This window comes from Tasmannia lanceolata, unplaced genomic scaffold (genome assembly GCF_043159265.1).
Source record: "Tasmannia lanceolata isolate RefF3 unplaced genomic scaffold, GAP_Taslan_0.1 ptg000013l, whole genome shotgun sequence".
Taxonomy (NCBI): domain Eukaryota; kingdom Viridiplantae; phylum Streptophyta; class Magnoliopsida; order Canellales; family Winteraceae; genus Tasmannia; species Tasmannia lanceolata.
In genome coordinates this window covers 37894764-37911716 of record NW_027518690.1, presented here as the reverse complement: position 1 = coordinate 37911716, position 16953 = coordinate 37894764, and the positions used below count along the sequence as shown (strand labels likewise).

General features: G+C 37.6%; 1 protein-coding gene across 3 annotated transcripts; it reads left to right on the top strand.

Annotated features, from left to right (window-relative positions):
• The first annotated feature begins 1534 nt into the window (after window positions 1-1534).
• Window positions 1535-11374, top strand: LOC143891420 (WPP domain-associated protein-like). Of its 3 annotated transcripts, none has more exons than XM_077395994.1 (5): window positions 1535-3920; window positions 5156-5282; window positions 6583-6684; window positions 8432-8518; window positions 10924-11059. In XM_077395994.1, the coding sequence occupies exons 1-4, from the start codon at window positions 1570-1572 to the stop codon at window positions 8504-8506; spliced, it is 2655 nt and encodes an 884-aa protein (XP_077252109.1). In that variant the 5' UTR covers window positions 1535-1569; the 3' UTR covers window positions 8507-8518; window positions 10924-11059. The 3 variants fall into 3 exon arrangements, with proteins under 3 accessions (XP_077252109.1, XP_077252110.1, XP_077252108.1); XM_077395995.1 differs by lacking the exon at window positions 10924-11059 and adding an exon at window positions 10784-10908; XM_077395993.1 differs by lacking the exon at window positions 8432-8518 and having other exon boundaries at window positions 10924-11374.
• Window positions 11375-16953: the final 5579 nt, after the last annotated feature.

Here is a 16953-nt window from a genome sequence, read left to right as displayed (position 1 = left end):
TTATGCACCCTTTCAGTCTCAAGTAGGGCCTATCTACGTTTAAGACTCGGCGGGATTTTACTTGGTACAGTTTTAAAAGGCGTAGCTTAATGTGTTTCATCAGGAGCTTTTGGTGTATAGATTAAGTAACTAACAGTTAGTTGTGAGAGGCACGGAAGAGGCAACTTGTGGAGAGGATTACTACTACAAAATGGTTTCTAGTAAAAAAAAATGGCTAGCTGCCTAGTGAAGTTTCCATATTGTGGGCCACCATGGAAGGGGTGACATCTGGAAAAAGAAAAAGAAAAAAAAAGGCCAGAGTGAAAAGCCTCTAGAAAGTGGGTCGCTAAGGACAGCAGATGCCGAAGCGTGATGACATGTTATAAGCGGGGGCTGTCTAATCATGGCAAAAAGCGGGACCAACCTAGTAAGGGACAGGTTTAAAGGGCCCAGCCTATTGGGTTCCATCCGGGGTTTTCTCTAGCAAGCTAACAAGAGGGCGTAGGTTTTGTCCATTATACAATTCGTCGTTGCTAAAATACGCAGTAAGTGATGGACATTGAACTCTTCCCTTAACTGACGAAACGCAAGTAACAGAATTTCAAGCGTAGAGAGAGAGAGAGAGAGAGAGAGAGAGAGAGAGGCCGCTTACAATGACGTGTGGCAGTTGTAATTTCCAAGAACAAGTTCCATTTAATTTCATAAAGAATAGTTTCGATCCCATTTTCATTCAAATTCTCTCCACTTTCTATATTGTGATCTTTTTGTTTCATAGCTTCTGATTTTACTTATTATAGTTCCTCTGATTTGTAGCTTTATGTGAATCTAGGGTTTTTTTTTTTTTATTGATGTAGGAAAGATTTGTTTCAAGGAATTGAAATATATTTTTTGATGAATTTTATTGGTAAGATGTTCTGGAAATGGCAATGGAATTTTAGTGGATTTCTAGGTTGATTGATTAGGAAACAGTTGAACCTAGGGTTAATTTCTATCCAATGAGTGAATTCCTTTTTCACAAATGAATGACTGGTTTAAATGAATTTGTTTATAGATGTGATGTAGTTGGGTATGGTAATGGGATTTGTTTTGCATTTCTTGGGTGATTGCTGATGAAACAATAGAATTTAGGGTTTTCTGTTGGATTTCAACGAAGAAGACGAGATTGATGAGTTTTGCCTTTGTGTCTCATTTAGATTAGGTTTACATGAAATGTTGACAGTTTTTTGTTCAATATGAAGGAAAGGGAAATCTTAGGTCAGGCTTTTTTAGAAAAATGACCACATTTTCTACTTTTCTCAATTGGTTCTCAAGAAAGTAGTAGAGTGGAGTGCCTTTTGATTGAAAAAATGGACAATTTTTTGCTCCAGTTAGACTCTATATTTGGGTGCGTTGGGACTGGTGACTGAATTTTCTGGGAGTTCTTTGCTTGATTGTAGTGAAAGCAATATGAGGAAGGTTAATATGCAGATTTTTTCTGAAGAAGAGGTATCCATTGATGAAAAGGAACAGTAACTTTATCGTACTGATTTTTATTTTAGTTGGTTTTAGAGAAAATAGTAGACTCTGGGATTTTATTTCTGTTTTAGTGAAATGGATGAGTTTTTCGATGGATTTGACTTCAGATTAAAGATGTCAGGAATGGTAGCAGATTCCATTATGATGAGGATAGTGAATTCAGGTATGGAAAAAGCATATGAGAAAGTTTGTTCCAAGGAAGGTGATTTAGAGCGCTTGAATGAGAAATCTAGGTTTTGTGAATTGGCTATAATGCAATTGGAGTGGTGTTTGAAATTTCTACAGGAAGAGATGGATAGCAGTATTGTTGAGAACAGCCATGAACATGAAAATCTGGTCTCGGATTTCATGGAAACAAGAGATCGCATTCAGAGTCGACTGAAAGAAACTGAACTCGCAATTGCAGAAAAAGATAGAGAGTTGACTGAGAGAATGGAAAATGAATGGAAGCTTAGACAAGCTCTGGAATTGAAAGATGAAGAGTTGAGTTACGTGGGGACTATCCTTGAGCTTGAAAGAACAAAGAGTGACAGAGTGAGGGATTTTGTTTTTAGCAACCATATAAGTGGCAACAATGACAGAGACGATTTTTGCGGATTGAAGAATTCTATAGATCAACAGTTTTGGAGTATTAAACAGAAAATCGAAGATGTACGGGCTCATTTAACAAATGGAATGAGGACTCTGAATCCAAGTTCATCCAATACAATGAAATTGGAATCCGAGCTGGAACTGGGTGACGAAGGAATTTGTTGCCTTGGGGACATGGATTTTAGTGTTAAATCAGAAGTGCAAAATGATGGGTGTAAAGAAATTGGATGTTATGATAATGATAGAAATCCTGAGGTTGAGGTCCTGAATTGTTGTCCAAGGACTGCATTGAATGCGGCGGCATTTGAGCAGATGGGTGCAGACATTGACATTCTAAAAGAAATGCTGGAGTTAGCTTTTGAAACGATGGACAATGCGATATCCTTCTCTAAGATGGGATTACTGGAACAGCAGTGGGAGGGGACTGTCGAGAAGGAAACATTTGCCATTGTGTTGAGGAGCTACCTAAGGGATGTTAAAGAGAATTTCAAAGAAAAAGATGTGGATGAAAAGAGAAAAGTTCCCCTATGCATTTCGGGTGAGAATTGGTCATGTTTGATGAATGACATTACAAGCTTGCGTCATGAACTCGAGCTGTTGGTTACTGATAAAGAAGTTCATTCAAAAAACATCATAGGTTGTGATGCCCCAAGGAAAGGTGATGGTTCTATTGCACTAAAAAGATGTGGCAAGTCCGATTCTGCATTAAAGTTTGAAGAACTATGCCCTCCAGAATTCCTCCCCGAGGAGGATTCAGTAGGGCATGCCAATCATTATGTTGCTGAGATGATAAGAAATCATGAGTCTATTATAAACAAGAAAACACAAGAGATAAATTGGCTGAAGGGAGAAATCATCAGAGAAAGGGGACATCTTCCTATCAGAAAAGATAAGGACCTTGATACTGTGATGAAAAGGATCCCAGAGGTTATTTTGAGACTGGCCAGTATCATCAAAGGACAAGCCAAGCTGGGTGCAACTGGCAACGACAATCAATGGGAGCTTCATAAGAAATTTGGTAATGTGTTTTGTCACTCACTCCCCCCAGACTTCACTGAGGAGATAAGACAACTGAAAAAAGAAAGAGAAGATTTAGAAATGCAGACTATGATAGTGGAGGAAACATACATGATCCTTTTTAAAGGGTTGGTGAAGGAGCTGAATCTTGAAGTAGAGAAATATAACACAGAAGCCTTCATGAGGGATGACTTAAATTTGATTCCCATAAGGGAGATGGTTAGGGAATGGAATAGTGACGTAGAAAGTTATAACATTGAAAGCTTCATCAGGGAAGAGATATACAGAATTGTCTTTAGTGAGGTCGTCAAAGATATAGAATGCAGTGTGAATATCACCATCGCAAAATGTCAGGAAACTTGGAATGATGTACCATCAGCTAACAAATTTGTTGAGACTCCAGATATTGGTGACTGGGATAACTTGATAAAAGAACCGTGTTCCTCGTCAAATATTTTTGATGTGGAGGAAGAGTTGGTGTTAAATGAAACTTCTGAATTGATAGAGAATGATGATGCCCTGGATTTGGTGAATAGCAAACTGGAGAAATCGTTAAAACAGATAATTATGACTAAGGAGCAACTGAGAGAATTGGGATCTAGTTTAGGCATAGCAGTAGGCAATTGGGATGAGGCTCACAAGCAGATGCGTCCGCTTGAAGGCATTCTACAAGACAGTGAACATTCCTTGCACTTACCCAATAGGGAAAAGAAACAGAATGAATTGGATTCTATGGTCACAACTCTTACAGATTTTTCAATAGTGATCACAGATTTTGAGTGCATGGTACATGGAAAAATAGGAGTTAATATTGCAAGGTACATATGTTCCAATGAACTTGTCTTGCTTCATAAACATGCAGCTTATGTCACTAATAGTGTCATTGGAGTTGAAATCATATCTATGGATATCACTATTGACATATTGTGCTTTCATAATGGGATTCCTATTTCCTTGTAATTTGTAAATTTTTTCTTTCCTCTGCAAATAATTTCAGCAAATTTTTTCTTTCCTTTGCAAATAATTTCAGATAGATTTTTATGAAGCATTCAATGATTGTAGAATGCTTAATCAGTTCATGTTTAACCTCTTCGTATCCTTTTGGTCCTTCGACAATTCGTGAACATGGATATATACTATGGTTTGCAATTCAAACATTTTAATGACCAATGCTCTGTTTCTCAAGGAATAATTTTGAATTAATTTAGATATAGAACAAACATGTTTGTGGGATTGTATCTGGTTTCTTAGTTTTCTGTTTGATTGTTAAGAAGTAGATGCTTTAAGATTGTGTGTTGTATGAATGACAAGGTTAGTTCATTTCCAGGTGGTGCATCAACTAATCATGAAGCAAACTTGTGTGTTTATTCAAAATAATATAGCATTTTGCTTAAAATTTAACTTCATCCCACTGTACCTTTAGATTTCAGTTTGTACATTTTGACATGTTGGCCGCATTTCTGTATTTGGCCCCATATCCGTGTCTGTTGAGTGTTGCCTCATAAAATTTCTTGCTATTTATCTAGCTATTTAAATTTGGAATCTTGAATGCCCCTCCTTGAGAGATTTTCGAAACCGGAGACCAATTAACTAACTTGCAGTTAATATTCATGAACTCTCTCAGTCTTTTTAACTCCTCTGTTTTACAAGTAGCAACCTGCCATAGAAATTACCATTCAAAAAAGAAAAAGAAAAAAGAAAACCTGACATAGAAAAGGCCAATGGTCCTAGCTATTGAGATTACTAATCACTATCTATTTTATGAATGTGTTGTGGGACAATTTGTTATCACCACATAGCTTAGTAAAATCCTTGTGTGGCTGTAATTGCAAGACATTGGCACGAGCACTCCTAATGTAGTGTTTTGGACTCTACGACCGCAAAAAAATGATTAAGTTGTCGCAATAAGATGTTTAATGTAAAAGATTTGTTACCCATGATTTCTTGGTTTGTGATCGATATGGTTGTGGCAATTAAGTCCCAGCCTTATAAGTTTTATTTAGAAATTCGAAGTGCCTGGATGGAGTATACTTATTGAATATTCTCTTTTCAGGTTGGAAGAAGTGAACTGCCAATTAAATCCACTAATTCATCATGTGAGCGCACTTAGGAAAAAAGAATTTCTTTACAGGAAGGCTTTTAGGAGGAGATGCTATGACCTTCAAATAGCTGAAGCTGAGGTTTGTTAGACTTAATGACTATTACTGTTACATGTTGTATGTGCATCCAATAGTCTGTTCTGTAAAAAGGAAAAAATGTCAAAGTGGTCCATTTGTTGTTCTAAATTCTGATCTTTTACATCATCCGCTTGAAGTTTGTAGGCTCCTTGCAGTATAGATGTGAAACCGAAGTTTCATACTCTACATGGGTGGCCCTCTGATGTTAACATGAGATTTTCAGTCTACCATGTTCAGAGAAATGAAGTATCATATTTTGAAAAGGAAAATCATATGCCTGTAGGCTAAGTCACAAATATCGTTCTAGGGAAATTTTTTAGCGAGGCAAAATATCGGGATATATTAAATTTGTTTTTTTTTTTTTTGGGTTTATATCTGGAAAGAAACGATAAAAATAAAATTATTAAAAATATATATAAATTAAGAAAAATATAAAATATAAATATCGTTAAAATACCATAAAAATATCGTGAGATTATCGTGGTAAATGAAAATATCGCTATATTTTTAAAATTCTCAGGATTATTTTGGGATTTTGTCATTTTATCAAAATGTCACAATAAAATCACTATATGTTGAAAATTTTGGAGATATTTGTGACATAGCCTGTAGGTACATCATTTATCAATAAACAAAAGAAATTGACAAGCCTTCAAAACAACAGAAACCAACCTAATCCAGGTCAAGAAATCATGCATGGAACTATCTCAGATTCTCATTATCCACTCCATGCACAAGAATGCTGACAGTGTTTTGTTACCATTGGTTAGATACTTCCACTCTGGTAATTTTTCTGACTCTGAGCTCATTTTCCTGGCTTTAAAGTTCTCAAGTCCGCATCTGACAGCATGAATTGCAACCATATGATCTCATGCCTTCTGGAATTTGTTACTTCAGAGGAGAGCAAAATATGTATTTCTAGTAAAATAACCATCAGTCTAATCTAGAGTTAAACAAGGAAGAAGATTGACTAGCTGTAAGATTTCATTCACTGTAATGAGGGATGAATTGCCCATTTATGTACAATATAAAGAGGGAGATGATAAATTCGCACCCCCTTTAGGATGATTCGCATCCCTTTCACGTTAATTGATGCCAAAAAGCGTAAAAAAATGTCAGACTTTAACGCTTTTTGACGTCAATTTGCGTGAAAGGGGTGTGAATCATCCTACAAGGGGTGCGAATATATCATCACCCTATAAAGATTATCCAATTTATTTAGAATTTTCTTGAATCTGTTCCTTCACATAATGTAGGTAAATTTCTTGATTTGTTAAACATATTATTGGCTTTTCTAATATAGGTGGATCTTCTTGGTGATGAAGTGGATTCTCTTATAGGCCTTCTTGAGAAGACATACATAGCACTGGATCACTATTCACCAGTTTTGCAACACTATTCTGGGGTAAGCTTGATGCATTCCTCTGGAAACTTATTTCACTTGTATGTCTGGATTTTCGATTCATTATTCTCTAACCCATATGAAAAATCTTACCGAGAAACGAAAATTTGTAGGGCTTGACAAACTCCATAACTGGAAACAAAAATGTGGAAGATTGCCTCTTTGGTTACCATGACAAATAAATCTGCCACCTGAAATTGTTTATGGTGCACTATCTTGGTCAAATTAATTGTGTCATATCATAGTTTAAAATGCCTTAACATGATTTATATCCGTCCTTGAGGAATTAATAATGAAAATTGTGAGACATATTCGCCGTTCAATTTAGGATATTTAATAAACACATTAAATTTGACACCATGGAGCGGTGAACTTTATATGGATGTTATTTATATGCTGATCATGATTGTGGCATGCATTTGGATTTGTGTATTAGTTTAGAATCATTTAATTTTGCTATCCTGATTGATCACTTATTGACGGTTTATGTCCAGGGTGCACCCTTACTAGTCTGTGGTGCCAGTGAGACATGATTACCACAGAGACCACAATGTTCGGTCAAAGCTCAATTATCTACTGTTCCTAAAATATAATTTATTATGCGGTTGAAACTTGAAAGTATGAAATTACTTTAGGGCCCGTTTGGATGCCGAGAAGATTTTGATTTGGATTTCTCACATTTGCAGCCCTTTTTGCATTGTGATTTGGATTCAGATCAAATCCTTGGATTTCCATATCAGCGACTGAGTGAAAAAAAATCAGATTTCCAAATATGCTGTGGAAATAAGTAATTGGAAATCCACAGATCTGACAATTTCCTTCCACCTCTTTGCTCCTCAACCTCTCCCCTCCAGTAGGAAGTACCCCCTTCCCTCTCTGTCTCCCTCAACATGAGCTGCCGGATCTATTCATTTTGTATTCAAAACTCGAGTCCAAATCCAAATACCAAATATGAGGTATCCAAACGGGCCCTATAAATTAAGTTTTATTAGATGAAAAGGAAATATAGAAGAGATACCCACCTCAAATCCATATCCCCAGAACTACATTACTATAAAAAAATCTTATGGAAAGGGAAATGGGGTTTCTAAAAGAACTGGCAGTTGTCTATGTTAAAAAGAAAGTGGCAGTTTCACATGTGTAGTGAATTCTGTGGTCTGTTCCCTGAATACCCTAACTAGAGCAGATTTTAGCTAGTGAGAGTGGTTTTTTCGTATTAATGTACTATTCAATGTACTATTCGAGTTCATGTCCATTAATCTCCTTTTCTCAGTGTCTATGGCCACAAGAATGTATCTGATATCAGTGACAGCGTAACTTTAAAGAGGAACCTTTGACAAGACATGAGAAGGCTTAAGGATGGTGACCTAAAAGTTGTGTGCTTGTTCATTTATATGGGAGCTTTGAGCTCGCCCTTCTTAATTATCTAACTAGCAAAACTTGAACTTAGATGTTTGTGTTACCTTTGCCTGTGCTCACTATGTCTTAGTTTCCTGGCTACTCTCTAAGTAAGGTTGTAATGATATGCTTCAGATTAATCTTTTTTCTTGTTCACTGACTTCCCTTCACATCCTCTACACAACTACATGCACTTTTTTTTTGAGGACATAGGGTATCCCCACCCCATTTTAGGGCGGGACTAATCCCTATGGATGACAACTACACACGCACAAACAAACAAACATATCTCATTCACCATATATGCATTCGCTTTTTTTGAGTACTAATTTTTGCTTTTCTCCACTTGCAGATAATGGACATTCTAACCTTAATTAGAAAAGAATTAAATGGAGAAGGTGTTCTTACACCCTCAACCGTAGTATGAAGACTCATAATGGTACTAATGTTCACTTCTGTTTTCTATAGTTGTCACCTTTGTTTTTCTTTTAATTTCTTCGGCATTAGAGGGTCGGTTTTAAGCACTACTTAAAGCTCCCCATGTCAATAATTGACTCGCTCGAGTCGAATCGTTTTACCATGGCTGAGTTCTCGCCCAGCTCCAAGTCTTTCCCTGCCAACTTAATCAAAAACTCCTTTGACTCGCCAAAGTCAGTGAAAAGTTGACCGTAATAATAATTGACTAGTCGAGTTGACTCCATTTCACCTTGGGCGAGTTTTCATACAAGTTTGAGTTTTTAAACACTAATTTTAAGCAAGCTATGTTGGTGGCCTTAAATTTTTTTACTTATACATCTTGAAAGTCCGAGTTTCATCTTGTTACTATGCATTTCCAGTTGTTGCCGTGGTCACCTTTGACATCTCTACTTACACGGACACGAATTGGGACGGATCAACTACTGATCATCGCTTCGCATCGGGATATTATTCCTTGCTAGAAGGAAATTTACATGGAAGAGCAAGAAATAGTCACTTGTATCTCGCTCTAGTGTTGAGGCAGAGTAGAGTTGCATCCCATGTGCATGTGGCTTTTATGGCTTTGTTCACTGATCTCCAAGTTGGGTTTCTCTACTAGTGGTCCAATGAACTTCATTTTATTTACATTACATTTGACTATGTCCTTCATGAGCGAATGAAGCACATTGAAGTGGACGTCCACTTTGTCAGAGGAGATCTGTGATGGTTCTTTGGTGCTTCACTATGCTATCTCGTTACATCAGTTGGCCAATATCTTTAATAAGTTTCTAAGGCGTTCTCTTCTTTATGATATGAGTGTTTTCATATGTTATATGTACATTTGTTTTGTGTGTTTGATTCCCAAAATTCAATGCTAGAGGGTAATCAATTCGTCCCCTGGGATTGGATTCTAGGTGATTGAGAAGAAGAAGGGAACTCAATTCTTCCTTAGTGTGTCAATGCCTGTTAGAGAAACAAAGGACTTTATGTTACCAAAATGTAGGCCTAAATGCAGAGGGATACATCTGTTAACTTACCAACTTCTCCAAAAGCTTAAGCTGTTGGAGAAAGGCGCTATTTATCTTTTAAACTTTAACACTCCCTGGCACGTGTGGCCCACTTGGCAAACACGTGGCACATGTGTTCCCACTTTGGGCCGACCATCGCATGCAGATTTTTGCTATCCGGGAGGTTTGAACTCGAGACCTTTGGCTCTGATACCATGTTAGAAACTTACCGACTTCTCCAAAACCTTAAGTTGTTGGAGAAAGGCGTTATTTATCTTTTATACTTCAACAACATCAATACAAACGACAACGATAAAACAATAGACATACGGTCAAATACAACAAAGAGCACAAACAAGCACCAATGCATTGATAGAAAATAGAAACTAAAATGCAATGCTCACCAAAGATGATTCCATTTCTTCTAGAGTTTGCATCCTTTGGTAAAATTACAACTAAGATAACTAAAAACTAGGGTAAAAACTAAGATAAAGTAAATTAAGGCACATTGTTGAATGGTTCAGGACCTCTTCTCCTGACGTAGTCATCTCCTTATATAGTTTTCCCATGGAAACTGTCCATAACCGTCCCCTAATTTGGGGTGGAAACCTGTCATTACTGTCCTCAATTACCTATTTTGAATTTCAAATCTCAATTCGTTGAAAATAACTATCATTATCCCTATTTTTAGGGAAATGACCGTTGGTGGATAACTGTACATATCCAACGACTTAATAACCAACGAATGACTCAGTCTCACAAGACCGATCTTATCTTAATTTCAAAAATGGGTGTAAACAGTGTGAGTTATGTGTATTTGTTATTTTTCTATTCTTTGCCCCTCATTAAGGGTATTTTAGTCATTGTAACAATGCATCTTATGCGGGTTAATATAAGGCAAAGGGGCACTAGTTTACTCCTTGCTCTCTTTCTAGCATGTAGCATCATAGATATCTTCAAATTTCAAAGGTTTTTATTATCATCATCATTTTGTTTTCTCCATTATGTCTTATATTTTTATGGATGTCTGTTTTTTTTTTCCGTGAGTATGGATCTTCTTGTTCTGGTTGTATAATTGGTTTTCTGCTATCTGTTTCAATATATGTAAATCAGTAATTAATGTTTTTGTGTGCGTGCATGCGTGTGTGTGTCAGATTGGAAGGACCTTGACATTTAGATTAGGTTTATGTGAATGGATCTGGTTTAGAACAGTAATTCGGATGTGTTCCTATTGTTTTCAGAACCATTGGCTTCAGATTCTGTTATGATTTCTCTCATCTAGGCCTTGATGCACATTAGAAGAGTTGGATTTCTTTTACAAGCTGTGATCTTGGTGGATTTTCCGATTCAAAACTTCAGGTTCCAGGTTCTGTTTATACAGGTTTTCAAACCGATCTTGGTGGGTCTTTCTGGCTTGGCGCTGAAGGATTCAAGTCTTTCAAGCATGCGTGGCCTTGATGCACATCAGAAGAGTTGGATTTCTTTTACAATCCGTGATCTTGGTGGATTTTCCAATTCAAAACTTCAGGTTCTAGGTTCTGTTTATACAGGTTTTCAAGCCGGTCTTGGTGGGTCTTTCTGGCTTGGTGTTGAAGGATTCAAGTCTTTCAAGCATGGGTTTCCCATCTGGATATTGAAGAAACACTCTGAGAGTGGGTTTCTTCTTGATGATGTCCTCCCGTGAATTGCTATTACGATATGCTATTTTTTCAGCCATGTTCTTTTATAGACAACATTTTGTAAATGTCTATGGTATTAGCCTATGTGCTAGCAATCCAAGCTATTTTGGAAAATTTACTGGCAATGATATACAGAAGTCCTTTTTTGTGTTACCTTACACTGCCAAAGTTGTATATCGCCCACTATGGTTGAGTTTGTGGTCACACTGTTTAAAAACAATTAGCTTCTGTCAGGACACTACAGTTCATATTTCACTGCTCTCAATTTGCAGTTTATATTTTTCTATACCAAATGCTTTGATATTCACAAATGACTTGATATTCTTTAGATTAGTATTCTACTAGCTACTTGAGTATTACAATCAGAATGTAAGGATCTCATCTATATTGTTACTGAGAATTTTTTTAGCAGTCATGTTGCTATTATATATGAACTGTAGGGAACTCATATAATATTCATAAGACATCTTTTTTGCATATTATACTGAGAAATCAGTAACCTCTTTGGACGAATGGTTCTAAATATATGTACTATACCAAACTCATCCTTGAATGGTTCTGAATATATGTACTATCTCAAACTTATTGTCCCTAGATTCTCATATTCTCATTTCTCACAGTATTTGAATGAGATGAATCTCATTTTTTCCCGTAGTTTTAAGGAGATGAATCTCATAATTCCTTATTAGAGTTTGCATTTGATGTCTAGTGAGTCAAGGGATTGTAATTAGACAGGAAATTGCATTATCATGCTCTACTTTAGTTCGGTCATTTCATAGTTGTTGAAGGGGTTGGTTCTGTATAGGCACTGAACAGTGCCTAATGTGCATAGCAATGCATTGTGTCGGTGCTGCTACTAGCCTATTGGAAGGACCGTTACGCTTAGATTAGTATGTGAATGGATCTGGTTTAGAGAATATATAATTTTATGTTTAGATTAGGTTTATGTGAATGGATTGGAAGGACCTTTCTGTTTCAAACACTAATTTGGATGTGTTCCCAGTGTATTAAGAACCATTGGCTTCTGATTCTATTATGATTTCTCTCATCTGGGCCTTGAATATGCACATCAGAAGAGTTGGATCGATGGATTTTCCTGTTCAGAACTCCAGGTTCCAGGTTTCTGTTCGAACAGATTTTCAAGGTGTGGTATTGGTGGGCTTTTTTGGCTTGGAGTTGAAGGATTCAAGTCTTTCACGCCTGGATTTCCCATCTTGATATTGAAGATTAACACCATGAGAGTTGGGTTTCTTCTTGAAGGTATCCTCCTGTGAGTTGCTACTAGCATATGCTCTTTGTTCAGCCATGTTCTTTCATAGACAACTTATTATAATCTTGCGACTTGTAAATGTACAGTGCATCAGCCTACGTGCTAGCAATCCACGCTAATTTGGAAAATTTACCAGCAATGATATCCAAAAATCCTTTTGTGTTTCCTTACACTGCTAAAGTTGTATATGGACCACTATGGTTGAGTCTATGGTCACGCTGTTTAGAAACAATTAGCTTCTGTCAGGACTCTACAAGCCTTTCACTGCTCTCAATTTGCATTTTATATTTTTCCATACCAAATGCTTTGACATTCACAATTAGCTTGATACAACAGTCCTGTTGCCATGGCCACATCGCTGTAATGGAGAAATGACTGCAAACCAATTATTATTCATTTGTCATATCTTTTGCATATTAGACCAAGACATCAGTAACATATATGTGCTATATAGAATCTCAAAATTCATCGTCCCTAGATTCTCTTATGCCTGTTTCTCACAGTATTTGAATGAAATGAATCTCAGTTTTACATGTAGTTTAAATGAGATGAATCTCAAAATTCCTTATTACAGTTTGCATTTGATGTCTAAGGGGTCAGGGGGTTAGTAGTTAACAGGAAATTGCATTATCATACTGTGCTTTAGTTGGGTCATCTCATAGTTGTTGAATGGGTTGGCTGTATATAAGCAGTGATCAATGTATTATGTGTATAGCAATGCATTGTGCTGGTGCTGCTACTAGAATATTGTAGAATTTGCAATCTAAATCATACCGATCATCAAACCCCAAATTGAAATTCTTTTTAATGATTTCAATTTGTACTATTTGGTTTCAACAAATTCAATTTAGTCATCTCCCCATCCCCTTGTTATAATTGTTATATATTAGATGGATAGATCGATTATGCACCTTCCTCCATGTTAAGAAATCCAACGGGAAAAAATGGATCTGATTAGACTCAAAGAAATAAAAAGGAACAGACCCCAAGATGCACACACTGATATTTTTATGTATTTCAGCGAAGATGCCTATGTCCAAACGAGATAACGTGATTTTTCCACCTTGAGATAGCAAAAATACAAGTATTACAGCAGATTAACCCAAAAGCCACAAACTGTAACCCTAAAATACAAGGATTACAGCAAGTTAACAACACCCCCCCCCCCCCCCCCCCCCCCCCCCCCCGGCTTTTTTTTATGACGTAGGGCATCCCCACCCCATTTTAGGGCGGGACTAATCCCTATGGATGCACGCACCAATGATTTCTCTCAATTCCCTCCTAAATCTATGTTGTCGCCCAATTGCTCTTCCTAGTTTTCATGCACTCTTTAACTTCTCCCAATGAACTAGTATATATAGAATTTCCATACTTAGCCCAAGTCTAGTCTAATTAGGAGACCCCTCCCTAGATATCTTTCTCAACTAAGTACTATGACAGAATTTCCATACTTAGGCCAAGTCCAGTCTAATTAGGAGACCACCCCCCCCCCCGCGAGATCTCTCTCTCCTAGTCCAACTAGCTACTATGACACTAGGTAAGCAGCAGAAGGCCAAACCAACATGGAGTGGGAAACAAGACAATACCCAACACTCCATTTATTTAGCAATTAACCTTCTGTCTTTGTTTTTTGCTCTTTGTGCTATTGTTGCAATAGAACACAACCAGTTTCTACAATCTCTCAACTTGCACAATCATTTTAGTACCATCCTCAGTCTAGATTAGATGGTCACATCCATAGAATCTGTCTCTTTTCTCTCATCCATGGAAATAAGATTTCTCAAACTCTTCCACTCAATCCTTTTTCCTTTAGCATATATGCGTCTAGATTAGATGGTCACATCCATAGAATCTGTCTCTTTGCTCTCATCCATGGAATAAGATTTCTCAAACTCTTCCACTCAATCTTTTTCCTTTAGCATATATGCTGAACTACTACCTAGAATTTAAGAACTTGCACACTCGAAGTGGGACAATTGCATTTACCATTGGATGCAATATAAACCCTAGTGTCCACACACTTTTAAGGCCCAGGATTTGCAAGCCATTGCGGAGGTTTGCTATGCTTGATTTTTTATTCAGTTAGAAAATGAATTTACTTTCTGTTGGCACCTCTTTCTAATGCCTTGATGCTTGCGAAGATGGAAAGAGGATAGAGAGATGACAATTGGAGATGCAGTGGTTGCTATGCTCTTTCATGGTGGACCAGTTTTTTTATTACATGGTGTTCATTTGATTTGTAAAACTCATGGTTGCACCTTTCTCCTTTGTTGCCCTTTAACCCTATTCGGATTGAAAATGAAATATTCTTGATTTTCACAATTTAGAGGGAGAAATGATATGATTATTGCTAATTCATAAAGATACAATCATAAGTAAAAATTAAATAAGGTGGGTTTAACTTATCTTTTTCCATATGTTAAAAAAGTAGGAGCTTTTAGAAATATTTTTCCTTTCCAAACTTTTCTAGAAAATTCCTAGCAATCCAAACATGGCCAAGGGGACCTAACATTCAAATCTATCATTATCAAAAGTGCCAAAACAGCATTATGAATAGTGCATTTTACAAAACAATGATGATAAAAATGTGTAGCATTCATGATATATCAAGATTATTCTGGATTAAAAACTTTGCAAATAAGGTCGCGTGCCATTACTAAAACATGCGGAGTGTGTGCGGATATTAATTCCCCAACCAGTGGCAGAGCCAGGATTTATGCATAAGCGGGGCAAGCTTATACGGGCTTATACATAGGGGGCAGGCCTTCAAATTTTAAAGGGGGCAGGGTCCAATTGAGTTGGGCCTATTAAGGATTTGGCCCAACACAACAGGGCAACTGCCCCTGTAGCTCCGCCCCTGCCCTCAACCGATCATCAACTTTTATAGGCCAACATTTTGAATTGGCCGGATGAAGAATTGGAATTGGCATCCTATTCCGATTCCCATGAAATAAAAAATATTGGGATTTACTATTTCGGGAAGCACGTCTGTTGCATGAGAGTGCAGCCACATAGGCTCAGATTTTGTCTTTTTTTTTATTCACCTGATGAGGTTTCACGCTCATGCAACAGCCATTCCATGAAATGTCCAACCATATGATGGGTAACCCTGCTTCCCTTGCTCGTTTCAGCCCCTTCAGCTCGCTTCTACTGTTACTTTAGCCAATGGGACCACTGCACCCATCTCTGGTACTGCCGCTGTTTCCCCTCATCCTAGTCTTACATTGTCATCAGTCCTTTGTATTCCTAAGGCGCCCTGCTCCGTTTGGTTGCCGGAATTTTTTTGGTTCTTGGGATTTTTGTAGAACAAAAAACTTCCTGGGAGATTGGTGGGAAAAAAACTCCCTGGAAGTATCCCGGTAAAATAAAAATCCCATGTTTGGTTGACCGGACTACGGTGGGAAAAAAAAAGTTTTGTTTGGTTGCTTGAACTGTTAGGAAGGAAAAAAAAAAAAAAAAAATCTTCGGCAAGCTTATTTTTGGCTCCTGGGAGTATTTTTTTCTTTCCTGGGGTTTCGTTCGGGGTTATTTTGGTTCCTGGGATTATTTTGAGCCCACCAACCAAATGTGGGTTTCCTACGGAAATTCCACAAAAGTCCCAAGAATAAAAAAAATTCTGGCAACCAAACGGACCCGATCGTCTACATGGATCATGTCCGGACCCAAATCCAATTTGTTCCAAAAATTTAATCGGACATTACTTTTTGGGCGAGCTCCCAACCCTTTGCCCGTCAAAAACCACTAGTGTCTGCGCATATCCTCCTTTAAAGGGGTGCGAATTATCCTGCAGTTGGTGCGAATTTATCATTATCCTATTTTTGTAAGAAATGCCCGAATTAGCCGGAATAGGAATAGGAATAGGATGACGCCATAAAAAAACACACACTTACCATATCCGTTGATGCCTTTTTACTAAGGACAGTACAAATTAGGGGTGCAAGTTTGGCCCTGTCAACCCTGACCCGCCCTGTGCCCGAACAGGGTCAGGGCTGGATTTTCTAACCCTGAGGGCGGGTCAGGGTTCATTTTTTTAGATCCTAACTCAGGTCCGGCGGGTTTTGCGTTAATGCCTCGGGTACTCTGACCCGGTCCGACCCTGAGTTTTCTATTATAGAGTTGAACCTCTGTGCATGTTTCTTTTGCTAATGTTTTTTATTATCTTGGATTGATGTTTCTTTAGATTATTATTATTAATTGTCTCTGTTACCCGTCATGTTGTTGAATTTATGTTATCTTATTTTGTTCCATTTCTCTGTTTATTGATCATTTTGTTCCATATGATAAGTGGTTGCTTTATTTTTGACACTCTTAATAGGTATTTGCACTAGGGTCAATTAGGGCCGGCCCAGCCCGGCCCTGCCCACTCAGGGCCAATCAGGGCGGGCCAGTACAATACCCTGTAGGGCGGGTAATGGGTTGAGGTTTTCTGCCCTGACTCAGGGTTAGGGCGGGTCAGGGCCGA